The 22,945-nt window shown below is 41.1% G+C and overlaps 1 protein-coding gene and 1 non-coding gene across 2 annotated transcripts in view; one reads left to right on the top strand and one right to left on the bottom strand.

Moving 5' to 3' along the window:
• Positions 1 to 1,781: 1,781 nt before the first annotated feature.
• LOC142447471 (U1 spliceosomal RNA) lies at positions 1,782 to 1,945 on the top strand. Its single transcript, XR_012784170.1, has one exon. It is a non-coding gene; the product is annotated as a U1 spliceosomal RNA (small nuclear RNA).
• Positions 1,946 to 12,261: 10,316 nt separating this feature from the next.
• SEC62 (SEC62 preprotein translocation factor) overlaps positions 12,262 to 22,945 on the bottom strand; it is a 34,875-nt gene continuing 24,191 nt past the window's right edge. The window contains exons 6-8 of the mRNA XM_075547009.1: positions 20,794 to 20,854; positions 18,703 to 18,822; positions 12,262 to 16,254 (exon numbers count right to left, since the gene is read on the bottom strand). Of these exons, the coding sequence (XP_075403124.1) occupies positions 15,770 to 16,254; positions 18,703 to 18,822; positions 20,794 to 20,854 (666 nt within the window). The 3' untranslated portion in view covers positions 12,262 to 15,769. The remainder of the gene's footprint in view (positions 16,255 to 18,702; positions 18,823 to 20,793; positions 20,855 to 22,945) is intronic.

The following is a 22,945-nucleotide window of genomic DNA, read 5'->3' as shown; positions in this document are numbered from 1 at the left end:
AAGTTGGAAAAAGTTGGTTTTATTTCTTCTGTAGATGTTTGGAAGAATTTACTAGAGAAGTAATCTGACTCTGAAGTTTTCTTTGTAGAAAATGTATTAAATATTGGATTTGAATTCTTTAAAAAATGCATCACCATTCAATATTCTAGTTTTCTTATGTTCATTTTGGTAAGTTGTATTCTTTAGGAATCTGACCATTTCTCTGAGAGTATCTTAGTTTCCGCTTGCTTCTTTTCTCTCTCTAGTGGATTTTTTTGCACACAAATCCCTTTGACACGTTTCTTGTGACTCAGTCTGTCCATCAGTAAAATGTGGATAAGTATCTAAAGTATAAACTGTGTTTCGTCTATTCAAACGCACCTCCTTAAGTCTTGATATGGTCAGGTTCCAAAGACCACATCCTCATGTGTCTTTGATGTGATGCAAAAACTGAGATGACCACCTGAAGTCACGAGGTGGGGGACTACTTCATGGTTAATCAACTGTGAAATCACATCATTACATAAATGCCAAACCACTAGGACTGATGGCCCAGCCAAGTTGACATCCCAGTCAACATTCCTCTCCCCTCAGCTGGATGTTTCTTCCTGCCAGGCAGATGGCATCAGTGCACAAAATAGATCTGTCATCCGTGTCATCAATACAGAGTAACAAAAACTGATAGTAGATAAATGAAGAAGGGCACACACGTTTCTTTTTCATAATTACATAACTCAGCAACGTATCTATTGGCTACTGAACAGAGGGAATACTTAGAGAGGTCTCTGTGGGTGACTGAATTATTGGTTCTCATTTCTCATGCCGTACAGTATCTTATGCTAATTATATTCTTATTCATGTGACTCCACTGCAGACACACCTCGAATCTGAGTATGACCTTGTGACTTGCTTGCGCTTATGGGATTTTTCGTGCATGTCATTTAAGCAGAGGCCTGGCAGGTGGCTGAAGGGTTGGGCTTGTCCTCTAGTGCTTCTGCCGTCACCCCGAGAAGCGCTTGCCCTGCTCGGCTGGTATCCTGTCCACGTGGGACCTAGGATGAGCACATGTGGATTAGCCCAAGACCAGTCGGCAGTGAGAAGTCCTCAGCTTGAAGTAAAGCCACTTAGCGGAGGTCAGCCTGGATCAGTCCATCCGAAGCTGACTTGCAGACATAAGGTTGTTTTGTTTTGTTTTGAAACACTGAACTATAAGTGATTTGTTACAGTGTCATTATTAGAAAAGCTAAAAGATGAATCTACAACAAAGCACAACATCCTCTTGGGATCAGTGTTTTCCCATGCAAACATGGATGGAGAAGCAGCAGCATGCTTCTGCTTATTATACTTACTTCAGGGACATTTCCCCGGTTACTGGTCTAGGAGATAAGACAGAGGGAGCTCGGATAGGTGACACTTCTGGCTTTCATTTCACTCAACTCTCGTCAGATCTACTTCTTCTGGTGCCCTTGGCTGATGGGGACATCTTTCCCCGAACCCCAAGCCACCGTTCCCATTCTAGTCCTCAACATGCCTTAAGCTTCTGTTGTTCATCCAAATAAGGACTTCTATTTTCTTCATTCTGCCCCTCAACCCCCAAAGGAAGATTGATTCTGAAGTCTTGCTCCGTGGAATCATGATATTTGATGTTTACTTAAATAGCTGTTATTCTTGTAGGTGTTTGAATAGGCAATGAGTTGATTTGGAAATAGAGAAAGAGCAAGAAATGGTCAATTTTGTTAGCAAAGTGTTGTCAAACAAGCTCTGCTTAAAATAAAAAAAGAGAAGAAAAGAAATGCCTGACTATACTTACCTGGCAGGGGAGATACCATGATCACGAAGGTGGTTTTCCCAGGGCGAGGCTCACCCATTGCACTCCGGGTGTGCTGACCCCTGCGATTTCCCCAAATGTGGGAAACTCGACTGCATAATTTGTGGTAGTGGGGGACTGCGTTCACGTTATTCCCTATTTAAAAAAAAAAAAAAAGAAATGCCTGACTATGATGGTATTAAATGACAGGCAGCTCAACCTAATGGAATGAAAAGCGCTCACACACACACACACACACACACACACACACACACACACACACACACACTTAGGCTTTCATGACACAGCAGAATAAGAAAATGCTCTCAAAGTGGGGCAGTTCTAGATGCAACGATGATAAGATTCTCCAAGGCGTAGCGCTAAGAGATGAAAATTAAAATACAGAAGACATAGAGACAGGGCACTTTTTTTGGCAAAAGGAATGAAAATAAGAACCTGCATTTGCGTTTTGTTGTACCTGCTTAAAGAAAGTTGTAAGTACATTTATAGGCCGGGGGTGGGGTGGGAGGGGAAACTAAGCAGATGGAGGATTAGAGGGAGCTTTTTTTTTTTACATTTTATTAGGGCTCATACAACTCTTATCACAGTCCATACATATACATACATCAATTGTATAAAGCACATCTGTACATTCTTTGCCCTAATCATTTTCTTTTTTTTTCTCCTCTTTTCTTTTTTTACATTTTATTAGGGACTCATACAACTCTTACCACAATCCATACATATACATACATCAATTGTATAAAGCACATCCGCACATTCCCTGCCCCAATCATTCTCAAAGCATTTGCTCTCCACTTAAGCCCTTTGCATCAGGTCCTCTTTTTTTTTGTCCCCTCCATCCCCGCTGCCCCCTCCCTCACAAGCCCTTGATAATTTATAGATTATTTTGTCATATCTTGCCCTATCCGGAGTCTCCCTTCCCTCCTTTCTCTGCTGTCCATCTCCCAGGGAGGAGATCACATGTGGATCCCTGTAATCAGTTCCCCCTTTCCAACCCACTCACCCTCCACTCTCCCAACATCGCCCCTCACACCCCTGGTCCTGAAGGTATCAACCACCCTGGATTCCCTGTGCTTCCAGCCCCCATATGTACCAGTGTACAACCTCTGCCCTATCCAGTTCTGCAAGGTAGAATTCGGATCATGGTAGTTGGGGGGAGGAAGCATCCAGGATCTGGGGGAAAGCTGTGTTCTTCATCGGTACTACATTGCACCCTCAAAGAACAAAAAATCATGTCATTGGCTGCACACCTCCATGATATGATCGCTGAAGACAAACGGGTGCATAAGCAAATGTGGCGAAGAAAGCTGATGGTGCCCGGCCATCAAAAGAGATAGTGTCTGAGGTCTTAAAGGCTTGAAGGTGAACAAGCGGCCATCTAGCTCAGAAGCAATAAAGCCCACAGGAAAGAAGCACACCAGCCTGTGTGCGATCACAAGGTGCCAAAGGGACTAGGTACAAGGGATCATGCAAAAAAAATGTGTATATACATATATATGTGTGTGTGTGTGGAGACCCAAGGCCCATTTGTCGGCCACTGGAGGTCCCCTCATAGAGGGGTTTAGGAGAGGAGATAGAGGGAGCTTTTTAATGCTAAAGTTTTTATAATTTAATTTTGAACCCTATGAATATGATTTATGTTAAAATCCTAGAAAGGGAAACGAAAATGCTCTTGAAGCTCCCTGAAATAGGGAAGCGGATAAGCTACTGCTTCTGACACTTGCCTTCCTCAGGGGGTTCTTTCTTTGGCTGGGCTGCTCTTTTTCTTCCACTTCCCCGCCTGTTCTCAGCTTCTCTCTAGCTCCAGCTGCGCCTTTCTTAGTCATAGGCACCCACCTCTCAATCTCACCCTAAGTCTTCCCTATCCTTGAGGACAGAGGGCGCCTTTGAACCTATTCCTTCTCTCGGTCTCTGGAAGTTGGAGCTCGTGTTCACTTCCTGGTTGCTGGTGAACTCACTGTCCTGAGCGCTGATGAACCGGTCCCTGCAAGCACCACACGGAGCTCCACGTTGCAAATCCCAGTGCACAACTCCCTGCTGCCACCCCTTCCTCATTCAATTTCTCCAACACAGTGTCCCCTGGCTCTCTTCTACTTGTGGGAGCTCTTCTACCTGCCGTGAGGAGGTGACGTCTCCAGGCTCCATCTGTGCATGGCTCGCTGCTCTGGTTTTTGCCCCCCGTTTGGTAATCTGCCCAGGTTCAGCTGCCCCAAGGTCTCCACGTGCAGGGTGCCAGGTTCTTTTGGCCAAGCCTCATGCTTCTATCAATGATCCGATGGACAGGCCACCGGAAGGTCCCACCGGAAACAGCATGCCCCAAACAGAACCATCCTGTTCTACCTTCCAAACCATGGGCACTTTTCATGTTGTTTAATGAAAAGCACTTGGTATTGTCAATTGGGTGGAGGTTTACTGCGCAAATCAGTTTTCCATCCAACCACTCCTACACGTTTTGTTATATGTCTTTGCCTGGAATCTCCACTACGTAACCCTACTTATGCCTGGTATGATCTGTCCCCACGCCTCCTCCTTTCTGGGCCCTTCTGAACTTGGTCCTTGGCCAAATGCTGCCCTTCTCATCTCAAATGAATTCTCATGGCAGAGAGTGTGTGCTTCCCCAGTGTTACTGCTCCCCGTGTATATCTTTGACTGAAGGCAGAGCCACAGAGGTGAGTTCATTTGCACACTTGAAGGGTCTTGGGAATTCTACCAGTCTCTAGCCAACCTATAGGCCTGGTCATTAAAAAAAAATGATTTCTAGGTATTTGTTTTGTCTTTTTTAATAAAAATTTTTCATTTACAGGGCAGATGGTAGTCTCACATTCAATGATTCAGACACGTTATGATGGTGAGTCTTGTTAGACATTTTTCTTCCACGATATCCAGGATTTTCGAATGTGATCCCTTTCAGATTCTTCTGGTCTCAGGATCATGAAGGCTGAGGGTCGCATGATCCATTGCACCAATGGACTAAAAGTTCCCACGCATCTTCAACTGTCTTCACTCTTCTTCGCTCTTGATAGGGAACACCCAGTAGCTGCAATTTAGATGGTTGCTCACAAACTTTCAAGACCCTCGTTGCTACTGAGCAAAGTAGAACATTGTCTCTGAGCTTCAGTAAATGTTTTAATGAAACAAAATCTGTACTAAGTATGATTATTACTTATTCAATTCAGCTGCAGTAGGAGATTACCCAGGAAGTTGGTCAAACACAGTATTTAAGCAAATACTCTCTTGGACAGCAGCACTGGGCTGTCTTAATCTGCAGGGGAGATTACTCTTGCTCCTGCAGGGACTGAGCTTTAGAGCACAAGTCTGTTTGAAATTAAGAAGACAAACAGTGCCATACTTACATGTATCAAGAAAAAAAACCGCAACAGGAAGGACCTGGAATTGTTCTCAGCTGCACAGAACAATGCTTTGTTGCTTCCTCTTTGTAAAGTGGCAGGGTGGGCGGAGGTTAAACAAAACAAACACTTTGATGAATTTCATTTTTTTAAAAAGAACATTTTAGTAGGGGCTCATACAACTCACCACAATCCATACATATCCATACATCAATCGTGTAAAGCACATCTGTACATTCTTTGCCCTAATCATTTTCAAAGCATTTGCTCCCCACTTAAGACCTTTGCATCAGGTCCTCTTTTTTCCCCCTTCCTCCCTGCTCTCCCCTCCCTCATGAGCCCTTGATAATTTATAGATTTTGTCATATCTTGCCCTCTCCGGCATCTTCCTTCACCCCCTTTTCTGTTGTTTGTCCCCCAGGGAGGAGGTCACATGTAGATCCTCGTAATCGGTTCCCCCTGAATTTCATTTTCTTTTAAAAAAAATCATTTAATTGGGGGCTCTTATCACAATCCATCCATCCATTGTGTCAAGCACATTTGTACGTATGTTGCCATGATCATTTTCTTTCTACTTGAACCCTTGGTATCAGATCATTTCCCCCTCCCCCTTCACTCATGAACCCTTGATAAATTTATCAATTTTTTTTTCATGCCTTACACCGACCACGGTCTCCTTTCACCCACTTTCCTGTTGTTCGTCCCCCTGGGAGGGTATTATACGTTGATTATCGTGATTGGTTTCCCCTTTCTCCCCCCACTTTCCCCATTCTCCTCCTGGTATTGCTACTCTTATTATTAGTCCTGAGGCGTTGTTCTATCCTGGGTTCCTTGTGTTTCCAGCTCTTATCTGTATCAGTGTACGTGCTCTGGTATACCCGGATTTGTAAGGTAGAATTGGGGTCATGATAACTATAATAAGCAAAGAATTTTAAGAGAGATGAATGCTTATTTGATATTTTCCCAGATGTTAAGGCTGTGTGCATCTGTTAAAAGCCTCTATAAAAAAAGACCTAAGAGATTACTGGTTTTCATATTTTTCCTTTTCCTTCATTTCTACTGTCCATTTGTGGTTATTTTTCTTTTAAATTTGTACGCTCTCAAAGGGAAACATCCTGTTTTGCAAAAGCATCTGTTGGTGATAAAATGGAAACGGAACACGGAGAGCCGTGATGGCTGTAAAAACCGCTAGCTCACCTGTCTTCTCCCTTTGCCGCCAATCTCTTCTTCACCGTAGCTTTCGCTCAGTCCCACGGCACTTAGTGTGCTTGGTGCACGCATATTCTGCTGTGCACTTTCCTATGCGCAGGTAGGCTGAAAGCTTTCTATGGCTGGACACCGCGGCTCAGGGAATACATCTCTCCTTTTGCATGTCGTTTGTGTGCAGGCACGGGGTGTTGCTAGCTCCCTCCCTGGACTGTGAGCTGCTTGAGGGCAGGGTCCACAGTTTCTTATTTGCATCCCCATTGGCTGCCCCACAGTGGGGGCTCTGTACATTGTTGGCTGAATGAAGAAAAGGGAGTGGAGATAAATCAGGTCTCTCTGTTTCAAACTTCTTCAGATGGCCTGCCTTCTGAGCGGATGTAGCGAACGGCTCCTGGGAACAGCCGTCGGTGCTGGGAATCAGTCTAGGATCGGCTGCAGACCTACAGGCTGGGAGGTGAACCTCCTTAGTGGCTCCATGGGAAAATGCCTGGTGGACTGTCAATTCTGTCGAGTGCAGCTGAGGAACCTGGATGGAGCACTACCGCTTTGTAACAGGGAGCAGTTGTGAGTTAAGGGCAAGGCCATCACACTAACCACTGAGAGTCTAAATATAGCCTTCCTGTCCGCAGGGACCACACTCAGCTCAGTCTACAGGGGAGAATGAAGACTAGGCTGCGACAATGGGGCTGGATACTTGAGTTTATTTCATGGGAGGCGTTTCTTTCCTTGAGGGGAATTTATCCGTGTAATTGTGGGTTGGAACCTTTGGAACACACATTCCTGGCTCCTTTCCAATAATACTGATATTTATAACTTTGGTTGGAGGCTGAGGGAAACACTAGGTAGTTTCAGATTCTGTGCAGGTGTTTTTAAGAAATAAAATTTGGTGGTGGTTTTACTGTGGTTCCATATTTTCAAGCACAAAACTTATTTTTTGGGCAGTTTGCAATCAGTCTTTAGGAAGGACACTAAGTTGGGAATAGGATGGGAGGTGAGGCAGAGTGTGTGCAAAGATTGGAGAAGATGAAAACTCTGAGGGGGGGGTTCTTTTATTGAAATGGTGAAGAAAAGTTTTTAAGGATAAGGGTGTTTTTGTAAGAAGATACAGCTAGATGGCTGCAAGCATGCTGTACCTTTGTGTGGCGCCCCCAACAGGTCTTTAGAAGAAACCATGTGAATCACTCTGAATTGAGATACTCGTTTTAAGTAGGTGACTAGACCCATTAGAACTTGGTCTCTGTTCCCTTCTCTTCGTGTCCTTACATGCCTCCTGTCTCAGCGTGGGACAGGGCATACTGTGGGCAGGATGCTGAGAGCACAGAGTCACATATTAAGGACTTCAGATCCTCTCATGTCTTTATCCTCCTATAGATGCAAGTCTCTCTCCTGGGCACACTTTACATAATTATGAAATGTCCTGTGGTCATTTCAACTCACAGAACACTGTTTATACCATTCAAGGCAGAATCTAGTACTATCAGGTGACAAGTTTTACATTCTAGTATTTTATTGTGGTTTAACCTTTTCCAGGAAATTCGTATTGTGAAATGTTCAGTCACCAAGTTGTGGTGGTAAAGCCTGATGGGTATAAACTATAGACGTCCATCAGTTACTAGCTACTTCGTCCATCTTCAGTTACAGATTAATTTGGTTCTAAGTGATCTTTTCTTTGTAGTGAAAACCCACCCCCAAACCTAGAGCTATCAAGTCAATTCTGATTCATAGTGACCTGGATCACAGACTGGCATGTGGTGTGCCACAGAAAACAAGGGAGAGCAGGTATCCATCATTTCTAGTTGGATAACCTTTGCAGTTTACAAAATTGAAGCTCTTTAGACTGTTCTTTAGAACCCAGACTAATTAAAAAACCTGCAATCATTGAGAATGAGGTAGTTAGTTTATTGTGCCAACTTGGCCAATAAACACACGTGGGGTTAATTGAAGGGTGGAGAGAGAAATGGCTGTGAACCTCACATTTCTAGTTCTTGGGTCTCTTGCTCTCTGATGGCTGGACCAGGGTGCAGCTGCCTTAGCCAGTTCCCTGCTTCAGCTGGCAAGGTTCACTTCCTGCAAGACGTCCCTGAGAAGCCACATGGACTTACCCCGATGCAGCCCTAGGTGCTGGAGCAGCCGTGCGGAGATCTCTGCCAGCACTGATGCTTACACATTCACTGATTCGGCTTTCCTCCTGCAGTCGGCATCATTGCGTTTTGTGAGATGGAGGAAGACTTTGTGGATTGGTGTCAGACATATGGGTTAATGTTGGACTTGTGGGGTTAGGAAGCACTGGGTTGGGATGTTTTCTTGATGTGTACTTAACCTTTATATAAAACTCTCTCTTATACATGAGTTTCTGTGGATTTGTTTCTCTTAAGGACCCACTCAGAGTAGATTCTGACTCCTATAGGACAACTCCTTAGGGTTCCTAAGGCTGTGAATCTTTATGGGAGACCATTCCAACTTCCTCCCTTGGAGTTGCTGGTGGGTTGGAACTGCCGATTTTGAGGTGGCAGCCTGATGCTTCACCTGGTGCAGCACCAGGGTTCCTTTTGCAGTAAAGAATGCTCCTTAACTACAAAAGGTGATGTGTTTGAAGAGAAGAGCAAGTTAATTTATCATTCTCTTCTAACTCATGTGGTATAACCTGCATTTAGCATATATTCAAAGGGTAACAAGAGTTTACATTTCATTGAATTTGATGGGCAGAAATACAATTTAAAATCATATGCTGATCAAGGCTTTGTTCCCTGGGAAAAATATGAAGTCTTCGGTTTTAAAACACGTACTTTCCCAAGATCATCTTTTTGTTCCTTTCAGATCAACATCTGCATATTCCACTCACAAGGTACATATAATCCTACTGAATACAATTCCACCTCAGTAAATAAACAGGTACACCTCAGACTCCCAAAGATTTATTTAGAAGGATATACACATTTTAACAGTTCTCTCTATGGGGTGTTTCCTTATTTTTGCTAATAAGTACTTTCTGATTTTTCAGTAATAAGAAAACATTTTGAAAGTTACTTTAAAAGAGGGAGTTGTGGTCAAAAAGTACAAAGCATGTGATAAAAGTTGTACGAGTCCCCAATAAAATGATAAGTAGAATTCTGTGTTTGCTCTAATTGCTGGCAGCTGGAAACCAACCAGCAGCTCCTCAGGAGAAAAAGGTAGACTTTAGACTTTCTCAGTAAATGACAACCCCTGAGATGTCATTGCACACTGGTCATCTCACAAATGGTTGTTGACCAAGGATCACTTCCTTAAGAGTAAGACCTCTCTCTGGCTCCATTTAAAATCGCTACCAACTGCCTTGGACGTTTAGAAGTGAGACATAATCTTAAAACTTTGAACATATAATTGCTAAATACATCCTGATAAAGTGAATATTAAATGCTATATTTTGTATCGCAATCCCTTTAATATGATCTTATAGTTTTTATTAATCATTTTATTGGGGGTTCTTACAGCTCTTATAACAATCCATACATCAGTTGTATCAAACACATTTGTATATATTGCCATCCTTTTGAAAACATTTTCTGCTTCAGCCCATGGTATTAGCTTTTTCCCTCCCTCCCACCACCCTTGTGGATGCCTGATAAATTATAAATCATTATTTTCATATCTTACACTGTCTGCTGTTTCACCTGTTTCTGTTGTTTGCCCCCGTGATGGGGAGGGGTGGGGTTATATGTTGATCATTGTAGTCAGTTCCCAGTTTCTCCTCCATCCTTCCCCATACCCTCATGGCATCGCTGTGCCCATTACTATTCCTCAGGGGTTTATCTGTGCTGGATTCTATGTCGAGCTCTTATCTGTACCAGTGTACATGCTCTGGTCTAGCTGGATTGGTAAGGTACAACTGGGGTCATGATAGGGGAATAGAAGGAAGCGTTAAAGAACTAGAGGCATGTTGTGTGTTCCCTCGGTGCAGCACCGTGGCTGACTCGTCCGTTCCTTGTGAACCTTCTGTGGAGATAACCAACTGTCTACAGATGGGCTTTGGGTCTCCTCTCCGACCCCCATCATTTACATTGATATATTTATTTTGGATCTTCTCATGCCTGCTACCTAATCCATCAAGGCCTCATGATCACACAGGCTGGTGTGCTCCTTTCATGTGGGCTTGTTGCTTCTCTGCTAGATGGCCACTTGTTTACCTTCAAGCCTTTAAAACCCCAGTCACTCTCTCTCAATAGTTAGGACCATCAGCTTTCTTCACATTTTTTTATACACCCATTTTAACTTGAGTGATTGTGTTGGGAAGGTTACCATCACAGAATGCAAGGTTATTAGAACAAAGTGTTCCTGTGTTGAGGGAGTACTTGAGCAGAGACCCAGTGCCTGTCTGCTTTCTTAATACTTAAAATTTAAATATATGTACATAGACCTAGATCTCTATTAATATACTAACAGATGTGCATGCCTATATTTATATCTGTATAAATGTCTTTTGCCTCCTAATTCTTTTCTTTATACTTTCTTCCTGCCCCATTATCATGTTCCACCTTCGACTCTACTTTCTCTGCTATGTTGCACTTGATCAAACTCCACTAGGCATTCTATGCCCTCATCATGGATTTTAGATCTAGAATTGTTCCCTTGTCCCTGGGTTTGTTGGCTCCCTCCTCCCGTTCTCCCGCCTCCTATGTCCTCCTGGAGCCATCAGCCCCATTGTTTTCTCCTAAGGATTGGTTATCCTGCCGATCTTATATGGTTAGACATGAAAATAGAAGGAAAAAAGCCTGTAAATAGTTCCAGGTCTCTCTGCTGACCCTTCTAAATGTTTTCCAATCAGATCTGGTGAAGTGGCACGCCCTGGCCACCGATTCCTAAGTCTTATTTTTGGGATTCCTCAGGGACTTCATTGCTTTGCTCCCCTTGCTGCTCTGTTGTCCTCCTGGTGGGAGGGCCACACCAAGCACAATACCTGCAGTCTCTCCAATGCTGTCCCCTGTAGCATTGTGGGTCAGCGAGAGGGTGTCGGATCTCATGGTGGGGCCAGCCCCATGGTCTTCTCTGTGCACTGGCTTCTCTGAACAGGAATGTCCTTCTTGAGGCTTGGTGAGCCAGGATGCAGTCCTCTCTCTCTCCCTCTTAGCCTGCTCCCGTGTGGTCTGGGGCCTCAGACCTGCCACTTCCCAGGCTGTATCTTCAGTGCTGTCCTCTGTAGTGCACTCTTCTGGGGAGAGAGGGTCGACGTAGTGGGGGCAGGCCAGCCCCACAGACCTGTAAGTTCACGGCTTCATGCTGGTGGCCTTATAGTCTTAAACGAAATACTGGCAGATCTGATTAGCTAGGTCAGGGGTTCTAAACTTGGAATCTACCAGCTGTTAAGGGATTAACAGATAAAATTCAGAGGACACATGAACTTGGATAGGAAAAATAAATGGTATCTTTATTTCCCCTAGGCTGTAACTGAAAGTATTTCCTTCCATTATAAATGCAAACAATCCACAGTTGTATTGGCAGTAACTGTGACTTTGTAAAAAATAAATATTTTCATTACATTACAGTTGTGAAGATTTCAAAATATTGTTTATGCTACATCAACACCATAGCAATTAAATACCCCCTGCTAGATCTGGCTGTGTAATGCACACACAATACTCCATCACAAATGTACACACATTTTGAAAACTTGTACTTCAATATTTCCTTTGTAACCTCATGTATTTCCTGCACTTCAACCACTCTGAGAAGGGGTCCATGCACAAAGAAAATCAAATGATCCAAGTACTCACTGAAAATGAAGAAACACAAGCAAGTCTGCTGATCTCACCTGAGACGCCAGGTGCCCCTGCCCTTTCATTCTATGTCATGCAAACAGTAGAACTTATGATCCTCTGAGACAACCTAAAACTACCACCATAGAAAAGATGTCCTCTCAGGTGGAAAACTTCACCTCACGAGGAAAAGTGGGAGTACATTCGGATCTACCCCGAAACTCACAACTAAATGCTGCAGACACTGGTTTAGGGTCCTCACAGAAATTACATTTAAATCCATCTCCTTTTGTAATTAAAGCACAGAGAGCCTCTGGGACAGGATATTCTAGCCACCACTATGCAGCTCGGCTCATAAGGCTGTGGAATCCCTGTTTGGTGACACGGATCTGTTGGAGAGCTAAGCTCCTCACTCACTAGAATTAAAGGGGAGGATAAAAAACCAAACTACCCTAACCCACTGCTGTTGAGTTGGTTTCTGAGCCTTTCCAAATTTCCGGAAGCAGCCAGCCTTGTCTTTCTTCCTCAGCGGCTGGTGGATCTGAACATTTATGTACCTGACAATGCTATCAGGGTTGCCCAGGGATTTCCTGTTATCAGTCAGGGTTCTAGTAGCAGGTGGTCTTTCTTGTGGAGGGGACCACAGTAGACTCAGGAACTCAAACCTACTAGGAGACAACGGACATCATCCTTTCCCAGGCAGGAGAGCTGGGAGGAGTAACTCTGAGAGCGGTGGAGGGCAGCAGTTTAGGAGATGTGGTGAATAATGAGGGTCAGCCAAAAAAAAAAAAAAAAAGAGCATCCTGAAGGTCTTCAAATGTTTGGACAAGACAGTCCTTGACCAAACTGACCGAGAAGCTGGGACGCATGTGAGCCCATGGTGTGGACCATTGAGTCAACCGTGAGGGCCACAGGGGATCTGGAGGGGTTAATGAGAGACACCCAGTACATCTGGAAATTTACTTGCTGCTCCAAGAAAGTGTAACTGTTATTTTTCAATTGATGGCTGTGGTTGGCAACATTCTGGCCCAAAGTAAAATGCTCAGTAATAATGGAATAAGCAAGAAAGTGTAAAAAGAGATGAAATACTGAAATGAGCAAAAGCATATGACAGAATACAATCATTATTCATAATGAAATCTACACTGTGTATCAGGTAAGTATATAGACAACTTTATAATAAAGTACTCGTTTTCCAGTTCTAATCAGCAATAAGATTTTTTTAAGTTCTATTTACAAAGACAATAGATATTTCTTCCATAGTCAACAGTTAACCAAAACCCATCGGCACTACATAATTTCAGTTTAAGTATGACAGTATTTATTACTTTCCGAATAACATTCTTTTAAATATGAATTATTTCAATGAAAGTTTCCTAGAAAAGGACTTAAAAGAGTGAAAAATAAAATAAAAACCTAGGGGAAGATAAAAGATATTCTCTTGAATACACTGATTTTAATAATCTCAAATGGATTAGTCTTATTATCTTGACTTCAGCTTCTGGTTAATCCAATCTTGCTTAGTTAAGTCATTTGCACCAACTCCACAAAACATCCTACATTATCCAAAAAGTTTCATGTTCCTACTTACAGTGACACAGGCAGCCCGAAGTTTAAAAAAATCACTATCCCACTGACTAAACAATTCATGCTCTAGCACATAAACTGTCTATACTTGTGAAATGAAAGGCTGTAAGAATGGCAGCCTTTTGATTTTTCTGTATTTGTTTAAAGTATACAACAGACACTGAGTATTAAAACAGACACTGAGCTGAAACCTCTCACTCACTTTGTATTCCTAGTATTAGCGATCATCCCCAGCACCCCCTGCTGGCCAGATCAGTTGTAAAAAATTGTACTAACTTCTCTCAGAATCTACAAACATCAATAGGAAACTGACTACCCTGCCATGCTTCAAATGACACAGTACATGTCATAAAGGTTTAGGATAAATACTACCTATGTGGGCAGTATTAGAATAGCAAAGGTTTTCTAAGCCATTTACTTATGAAAAACATTTTTAGTACCTTTTCATACTCAAAAATAGGTATTATTACTGGTGATCAAGCTCAGAAGCGATCAGCTGTGGCAATAAGGAACAGAGCGCTGTAAATGTCAGGGGAAAACCCAGTCACTTAAATCAATAAACATTTACTACAGAGAAAAGTCTTAGGATGTCTTATATCCTTGATAGAGGTGCATTAGCAATGCTGTCCACTTACAAGGAATACTAAGAAGTAATGAAGTCATTATTTAATGTGTTAATTCCCATAAAATGTTATTTTTACACAATTATAAAAATGCAACACCTGTAGGCCAAAATACTGATGGGAAACAGCCTAAAGAAAAATAAGACCCGACTCATACCACCCGCTTCAACTGTAACAAAACACTTGCACTTTGAAGAAAATAATTTTGCTCACTTATATCAATTCAGATCATTCCAAGGAATGATCTTATAACACTCATTATAATATTCGCAAGATTAAAAAAAATAGTAACCAAGGTACACAAGATCTAAAATTGAATTGCAAAATGAGTTCAAAGCAATTCGAGTCCAGAGGTTCTCTTATGGTCTTTATTTTAAATTGATATTTTAGAACAGTAAGTATCTTTCACAGCAGTGCTTCCTGGTCTGATAATACAGTACTCCATTTCTGAATGTAGAGATTTAAAATAAATCGAAATAAACATTAAGGCATACAAACAGCTACTTTAAGTCTGCTCTTATTTAATAAGGATCAGTTTTTACTCATTCAAATACATGGAATGTTGGCACAAAGCTGAAGCTGCTGTAGAAAGATTGATTGATCACAGATGTTCTGTGGGTTACTGGAAAGTTGCATTTCTCTAAAAACAGACCCTTACATGGTTTTAATTTTACAAATTTAAGTGTTGAGACATCTAATGAGTAACAATTAAAATAAAATGGTTTATTTGTAAATTATGTACAGAAATACACTCTATGTGATGACAAGGACTTGGGAAGGAGAGTAAGTAAGAGTCGTCTCGCTGCTCTGTTCTCTGTTGGAGACAACCAGTTTTGTGCATCAGGCGTACAAACCAGTCTGGATTTCCTAAGCTGGAAAAGGAGAATTTGTAGCTAAACTACTAGTGCTGACGCGTCATTACTAGTTGGCATGTTTCCACAAAATGCTTCTGAACCCTGCTTACTCAGACTTTTTGAAGAAATTTCCTGGTTTTTTTATAAAGTTCCAAACAAATGTTTAATGATCAAGAGAACAATGAGTGAAGTATTCCATTCCAAACAAACAGTAAAATGGCTACACGACTACACAGAATCTGAAATGCTGATCTTTCTTTTATCCCTTTCAAAGGTATTTTGATTAGTCTAACAGTAAAAAGCCATAAAGCTATCAAAAATGCCCTAATCTACATGTCATTGTGGAAACTGCACCTTTGATAACTATCAAAAGGAATGAGAACAGTTTAGTGTAAAAGTATCATCAAATGGATAACACATGTTTTTTAATGACTTTAGACTGTACCAGTCGTAGTAGCATAGTAACATGAAGGGCTGAATAAAACTGTGTGGCTATCAAATTCATTTCAGCAAGATTTAAAGGATGCTACAAATCCCATGTGTACATTTTGATGATCAGCCAACATACAAAATCCAACCTCTTGCACTTCTTCAGTCCCCAAATTATGTAAGTTTATGATTTTTCATGTGACGGTTTAGTTGTTTCTCCATCATCGTTTTCCTCTTCCTCCTCCTCCTCCTCCTCTTCTTCACAATCCCCATCTGTTTGCTGTTCCAGTTCCTCTTTTGTGATCATTTCAAAATCATTCCCATTTCCACTACTGTGTTGGGATCGGTCATCTTCCCTCCTATCACTGTCTGTGTCTGAGTGCCGTTCTCCACCCGAACCTTCTGTCCCATTGTTTCCTGGTCCTACTTTCCCTTCCTCGTCTTCCTTTTTCTCGCTGTCGGATTTCTCTTCACTGTCAGACTTCTGCTGTTTCTTGGCTTCAGATTTCTCATCTTTCTTTAAGTCTGCTTTTGGTCCTTTGTATTCATGCGTGTACAGAGGTTTGAAGGAGTCAATGAAGCCCACGTCAGCAGTAAGGTTTGGCAAGAACCAAAAGTGATGCCTTCCTCCAGTTATGAGCCAAATGATGAGAAACAGAATGCAACGAGCTGTGGGGAGAAAAGTTTCTCTAAATGAATGTGTCTAGCTTTGGTCTAAATAAGGAATAACTGACAACCGAGGAAAAACTCACGAAAACACAAAACTTATTATTTGTTCATTACCACACCCCCACACAACTGCTGACACATCCGATTTCGACTTACAGAGACCTGACAAGACTGAGTAGGTTTTCAAGGCTATAATCTTTCTGGAGGGAGATGGCTACATCTTTCTCTCATGGGGAGGCTGGTGGACTTGAACCCCCAGCCCTTCGGTTAGCAGCTGAGCACTTTAAGCAGTATCACCAGATCTCCTTTGCATTAAGCTCTGCATCTTAAATATGAACATTTAATTCCTGAATAGTTTAACAGAGATCATACTGCTCTATGAACAGGCAACCTACTCTGGACTTGAGGACACAATGTGATGTCATTCTTACAAACTACCCTTATATACTAGTCAATTTCTTTCATGGATATACTCTGAAGCACTCTGCTGTGTTATACTTAAAAAAACAAAAAACATAGTCAGTTGGAAGAAAATATTCATGAGATCTTGGTATAAAAAGGTAATAAATGTGAGTAATGGATGAAGGGTACATAGACATACGCCTTTAGAAAGCAGAATTCCACTAAGATCTGACTAAGCCCGAAGCACTTTTGTCCACATAAACCCCTTCCATTAAAACGACAGAAAGACCTAGAAAATAAGACAACGCTCCCCCCACCAAAAACACAACAAAACAACCCACTCAGTGCAACCCTAAAGAGCGTTTCTTAGGTTGTTCATCTTTCTGGGAGCAGGAAGCCTCATTTTTCAACCAAGATCTGATGGCAGTCAGCAGCCCAATGCCTAAAACCATAGCACCACCAGGGCCCTTATTGGCATATATTAAAAGTTTTACTTTTAATATATTAGTATAAAGTCATATATAATCCAGTCTAGGTTCATTATCCTGCATGTGTAACACTATAGTAACTTTTATTTCTGATTTTAAAAGAAATAAAAGTATTTCAATGGGTACCTAAAAATGAGCCTAAAATACTATCTATGCCTGAAGGATAAGTCAGTGCTGCTATAAAGGATACAAGTATTAGTATGTTTCCATCTTAAGAGGGCTTTCTTGGCAAATGAAAAACACTTCTGAACAATGAGAATTATGTTCATAAATGATAATATTTTCTTATTTTAAGGACCAGTCCTCACAAAGTTCAACGATACAAACTCAAAAACTGCCATCAAGTTGATGCCCACTCCTAACGACCCTATAGGACAGGGTAGAAATGCCCTTGCGAGTTTCCAAGCCTAATTGTTAACAGGAGTAGAAAGTCCCATCTTGCTGGTGGTTTAGAACTGCTGACTTTGAGGATTTCAGTCCAATGAGTAACCAGTATGCCACCAGGGCTCCTGAACAATACGAGGCGGCCTCAAGAACAGTAGTGGAAAAGTGGAGTTAAAAGATAATGTTCCGCCCACCTACCCCCGCCCCCATAACATTTTGAAGTATTCTCTCTGATTATGACAAAACTGAGAGGTAATGGAAGAATTGAGTAGGGTGAAATTAAGTTTATAATAATAGTTTGCCGCAATATTTTATATAGTTCTTTTAATGTTCCAGTTGTGTGGAAGCAAGCATTTTTCCTTTTAAGATCATATTGAGTTTGTGAATGATACGGGTTTTGTTTTGTTGACAGACTTTTATATTTAAAGATAATTATATACTGTTCTTTTTTGCTTTGGACAAATTTCAAAGGAAATGACTGTAACTTCCTTCATTTTTATACAGCAGCTATTTCTATTTTCCTAAGAATATTAATATTCTGAAAAACTCCAGTACACTATATGAGGGGGCTTCAAAAAGTTCAATGGAAAAATTCCCTATATTTCGATTCTATTTTTCCATGAACTTTTTGAAGCCCCTTTGTACTAGAATCTGGTAGATGAAGTAGAAAAGACAAATACTGAAGTTCCTCAATGAGTATGAATATATGAGAACATCATCCTTTAGCCTGTGCGGTCAGTTTGCAGATCGTCTTTCAATTTTGTTTTTCACTCTTTTGTGATGAAATCCTTTTAAGTCTTTGGTTATGGAAGACCTCAATCATCCTGAAATGTGAAAAACCATTACAGTTTGCTGTCTAAAGAACACTAAACTCCACTAGAACCAGTTGCATTTACCTTAATCAAAATGTACAGATGTTTTCCCAATGACTTCTATAATAGCACCAGCGCCGATACTTTTAAGACATTGCCACATCTGAATTACAGCACACGTAGCTACAGTAGACTTAAGACTTATTAAAAAAAGGTTTGATTACAATGAAGAAGTACTTATCTTATTCTTTCAGAATGGGCTATTTTATTTTTAGGGGATTTCACCAAAAAGTCTACCTACTTAGTGTAACTTCTTGAATGAATTATAATGCTAAATACCTACCTTACTGACCAACACTTACCAACAGCAAGGAGAAGAATGCTGGCTACGAAACAGCCTGCGCCCACACTGAGGTAATACACCCCCACTCTCATTTCTGCTGGCCAGAGAGGGAAGAGGGTCGCTGCTATCACCGCGATCACTAAACAACAAATGCACAGTCACACAAACGCAGTGCCACTGAATACATTCCTAGGTAAAACAGTATTAGATGGAAACAAAACTGACACCTCTATTTTGAAAGAAAAAAAGGAAGGGGCATAATTACCAGTAATTCAATATAGTCAACTTAATATCCTTATATTAGGTTAGAAATTTTGTAGAATTACTTCTTAATTGTGTTAAATTATCTATCTACTGCAGCTATTTTCATGTTAAGAGATCTGTCTACCAAATTACTCAAAAGCACGAAGTAACAAGATGACCCAGGGAACTTCTTTCATTTGAAAAGTTGGGTAAGCTTTTTCTACATGACTCAATCTGAGAAATATTGCTCCAGGACATAGTTATGGCCTAATATAAAATCCAACCTGTAAATAACTTTTTTAAAGAACCAACAATTTAAAAGAGCATTTTAATATTTTTGATCAAAGGGTGTCATATGCCTTAAGATTCTTCTACCTGTTTGAAGAATTAACAGTACAGCTTTGAGTCTAGAAGAGATCTGAGATGATTTTTGTACACCGAATAAAGGATATTACAACAGCTAGAATGTCTGTCTCAGGGTTGATAAACCCAGCCAGTGATCAGCAGTAAGGGCTAATCAAACTTGCTAAAAGACCTCGACTCAGAGGAGCTTAGGCAAACAAGTAATTAACAAGCCTACCCCCCCCCCCCCAAAAAAAAAAGATTCCAAGGATCCTTTCGGTGGAGATTTCTGAGCAGAGTTCTGCCAGCTATAGGTTTAAAAAGCTCCTATAGCGATGATGGCATATAGGACTACTTGGCAACAAGCTAGAGAAACTGTATACAAGTCTCTCTCTCTTTTTAATGTGGTTCCCCTGCCCAATCAAGGTGTGGGCCACATGGAAGAAAAATTATTACTAACAGTTCATGTTAGGAGAATAACTACGCAAAATTAGAGGAAGGTCTTAAGACTAAGGGAAACTAGGATTCCAACTTTAGTCCTATCATTTACTATAAGCTGAATAATTCTAGGCAAGATATTTAATCTCTCTGAGGCTAAGTTTAGATGGATGAATAGCGATTTGGGTTGGGTTTAATGAAGAACAATCTTAGCTCTACTACAGCTAAATCCACTTCTTCAAAGGAATCGAGGGTGCTTCAAAAAGTGTGGAAGAGTTCCAGTATCTTTTCATTCCATCTTTCCACGAACCTTTAATTAACAAGATGGGAAATCCTTTGGCGTGACATTACTAGGCTAGCTGTATGTTGGTGCTGACGCGTATCCATGCTAGTGCGGCAGCATAGCGCTGTGCTGCACAAGGGTTTCAAGACTGAGGCCTCTCAGAGGCAAATAACAATGCCAGTCTTTAGAAGCACCTCTGGGTAGATGGACACCGATGACCTTCTGGATAGTGGACAAGTGCTTAATCATTTGTACCACCTAAAACTTAGGTTTTAATGCTTTAAAGGTATTTGTTTAAACATCTTCCCTCCTAAATATATTACACTGAGGGATTGGGATTATTTTCTGTCACTACAAATGCATCTATAACAAACTCTATGCGTTATAGCAGTCTGTTAAGACTGATGGGTCAAAGAGTATATGCGCATACACAAAAAGTCCAAGGTAGCTCCAAAAGTTCCTGGAAAAATTATCTTTATTAAGTTTTTGGACAATTTTTGAAATCCCCTCATCTATATGCATTTGATATTTGAAACAAATTTTCAAACTGGCTTCCATAAAAACAGTGATGCATTATCCTTCTTCCTCAGCAACCCGTCTTTTGTAAGAGTGTGGTTTTTCCTAAAACCTGGTTACTATCAAACTTTATAATCCTCTTAATAATTGTTGTTTTAACTTATATCTAGTAAGAATGAGACTAAATATTATTTATAACTATTGGTCACTGTATTTAAGACTCTTGATATTTTATTCTCTAAACACCAGAAATTGTATTTTAAAGCTACTCACCATCCTGCTACTTACCAAGTATTAATCCCATGACAAAAGTTTTGAAGTGAACTGGATCATAGATCCACACAAATACCTAGAAGAATTAAGCACCTTCAGTACTTAAAAATCCTAAGATCAGAGTAGGAAGTTAAACTTAAATCTAAGTTTAGATCCTCTAAAAGGAGTCATTTTCCAGCCTCTTTACAGACAGACTGATGACAATTTTAAGTGAATAGATACATAGGATGGTATAAATTATGGCAAAACAACAACAATAATAAACACAACAACAATAACAACATTACACAATATATTAAGGGTTCTGGGGTTGGTAGGGTGGGGGAGAGAGGGAATAAAGGGGACCTGATATCAAGGTGTTCATGAAGAAAGAAAAGGTATTGAAAATGATAACGGCAGCAATTGTACAACTAAGCTTGATCTAATGGAATTATGGATTGCAATATCTGTAAGAGCTCCTAATAAAAAAAAAATTAAAAAGGCAGATCGGCAGGTGATCCATCACCCAACCTTTCTGTCCTTCTTCCCTGGATTGTAACAGAAATCTTTGCAATTTTACCTGCGCACATGACTACCCAGATTATAAAGTACCATCCCTCAAGACTTTATCTGCAAGGAGGCATGGCTATGCATTAGGTTCTGCCCAACGTAATCCAAGCAAAAATGAAATTGTCAGCTCTCTCGAAGTATCCTTGAAGAAGCATGTCCTTTTTCTCCGTCCCTCTTTAGGTGCAGATAATAAGGCTACCAGTCATTTTCCTTTCAGAGAGGAGAGAGATAAAAGAAGCCTGCCACCTGCCACCAGGGAGCTGCCATACCTCTATGGCTGACCTGGAACCCACTTTGTTTAAGCCCTGGTCATGTCAAGATGCTCATTATTATTTACACCTGAAGCATACTTTAATTGACATAAAACTTCATTAAAAAATTTAATTCTCACAGCCTTGGAAACGTACGAGGGCGGCTCGGCCCATCCGATAGCGTCTTTATGAGTCTGCCGTGACTCAACGGCAGCAAGGGAGAGACCTATAATTGGAATAGTTGTTTTTAACAACACAACTTTTGTACGAGCATCTTCTCGCTCGCTGACTCCTAGTGACTCCCCTGTGGGTTTGTTTACGAGTAGAAACCCCCAACTTCTGTGGAGCCGCCGGTGGTTTTGAACTGTCGGCCTTGCGGATTGCAGCCCAGCACTTCACCACACATCACCAGGACTCTTCATGAAGCGGTTAAAAGTTTGGCAGTGAAGTGACCTAGCCTAGGTTCAGATGATGCTAGCTCTGATCATTTGTGAAATCGTTAACGAATTATTTAAGTCTCTCAGAATTCGTTACCTCTTCTTTAAAATGGGAACAGACGGAGAATTAGTGAGATGAGCTAGGTTCTCATTTGAGGGTCTGACCAAAAACAAAATAAACTCACTGCCACGAGCCAATGCTGCCTCAGCAACCCCCTGCGGTTTCCGAGACTGACTTTCCGAGAATAGAAAGTCCAGTCTTGCTCCTGCAGAGCTACGGTGCTTTGGAATGGCTGATGGCAGCCCGATGCCTGACTACGGCAGCACCAGCGATCCTACGCCATTCGATAAATGCACACCACCATCCTGAGTCTTAGGGCCACCATGCCATTGGGCTTGGTTTGCATTCCTGGAGGGCACCTACTGTACTTTTTTCTTTCCCAACTAACTGTACAATTTATAATACATTCAGTTGAACAGTTAATTTTTAACAACAACAAAAAATTTAATTCTGAAAAAATATTTGCTTAAAAACACAGCAGAGTAGCTTTCATGTTACTTACCAAAAAAATCAAACTCACTGTCATTGAGTTGATTCTGACTCACAGTTACCGTGTAAGACAGGGTAGAACTGCTGCTATGGGTTTCTGCAGACTACAAATGTTTACAGGAGTAGAAAGCTTTGTCTTTTTCCTGCTAGGGGCAGATGGTTTGGAGCTCCTGACCTTGTGATTAGCAGCCCAACTTGTAACCACAATGCCACTAGAGCTCCTATTTCATAATATTTAAGGTATTGTTATATTCAAATACCAAATATATTCGAATATAAGCTGACCCGAGTATAAGCCGAGGTACCTAGGAAACTAGAAAAACTGATTGACTGGAGTATAAGCCTAGGGTGGGAAATGCAGGATGTGAATTAACAGAAAC

The sequence above is a fragment of the Tenrec ecaudatus genome, chromosome 4 (genome assembly GCF_050624435.1).
Source record: "Tenrec ecaudatus isolate mTenEca1 chromosome 4, mTenEca1.hap1, whole genome shotgun sequence".
Lineage (NCBI taxonomy): Eukaryota > Metazoa > Chordata > Mammalia > Afrosoricida > Tenrecidae > Tenrec > Tenrec ecaudatus.
The sequence above is the reverse complement of the archived record's forward strand: the minus strand, read 5'-3'. Positions and strand labels throughout refer to the sequence as shown.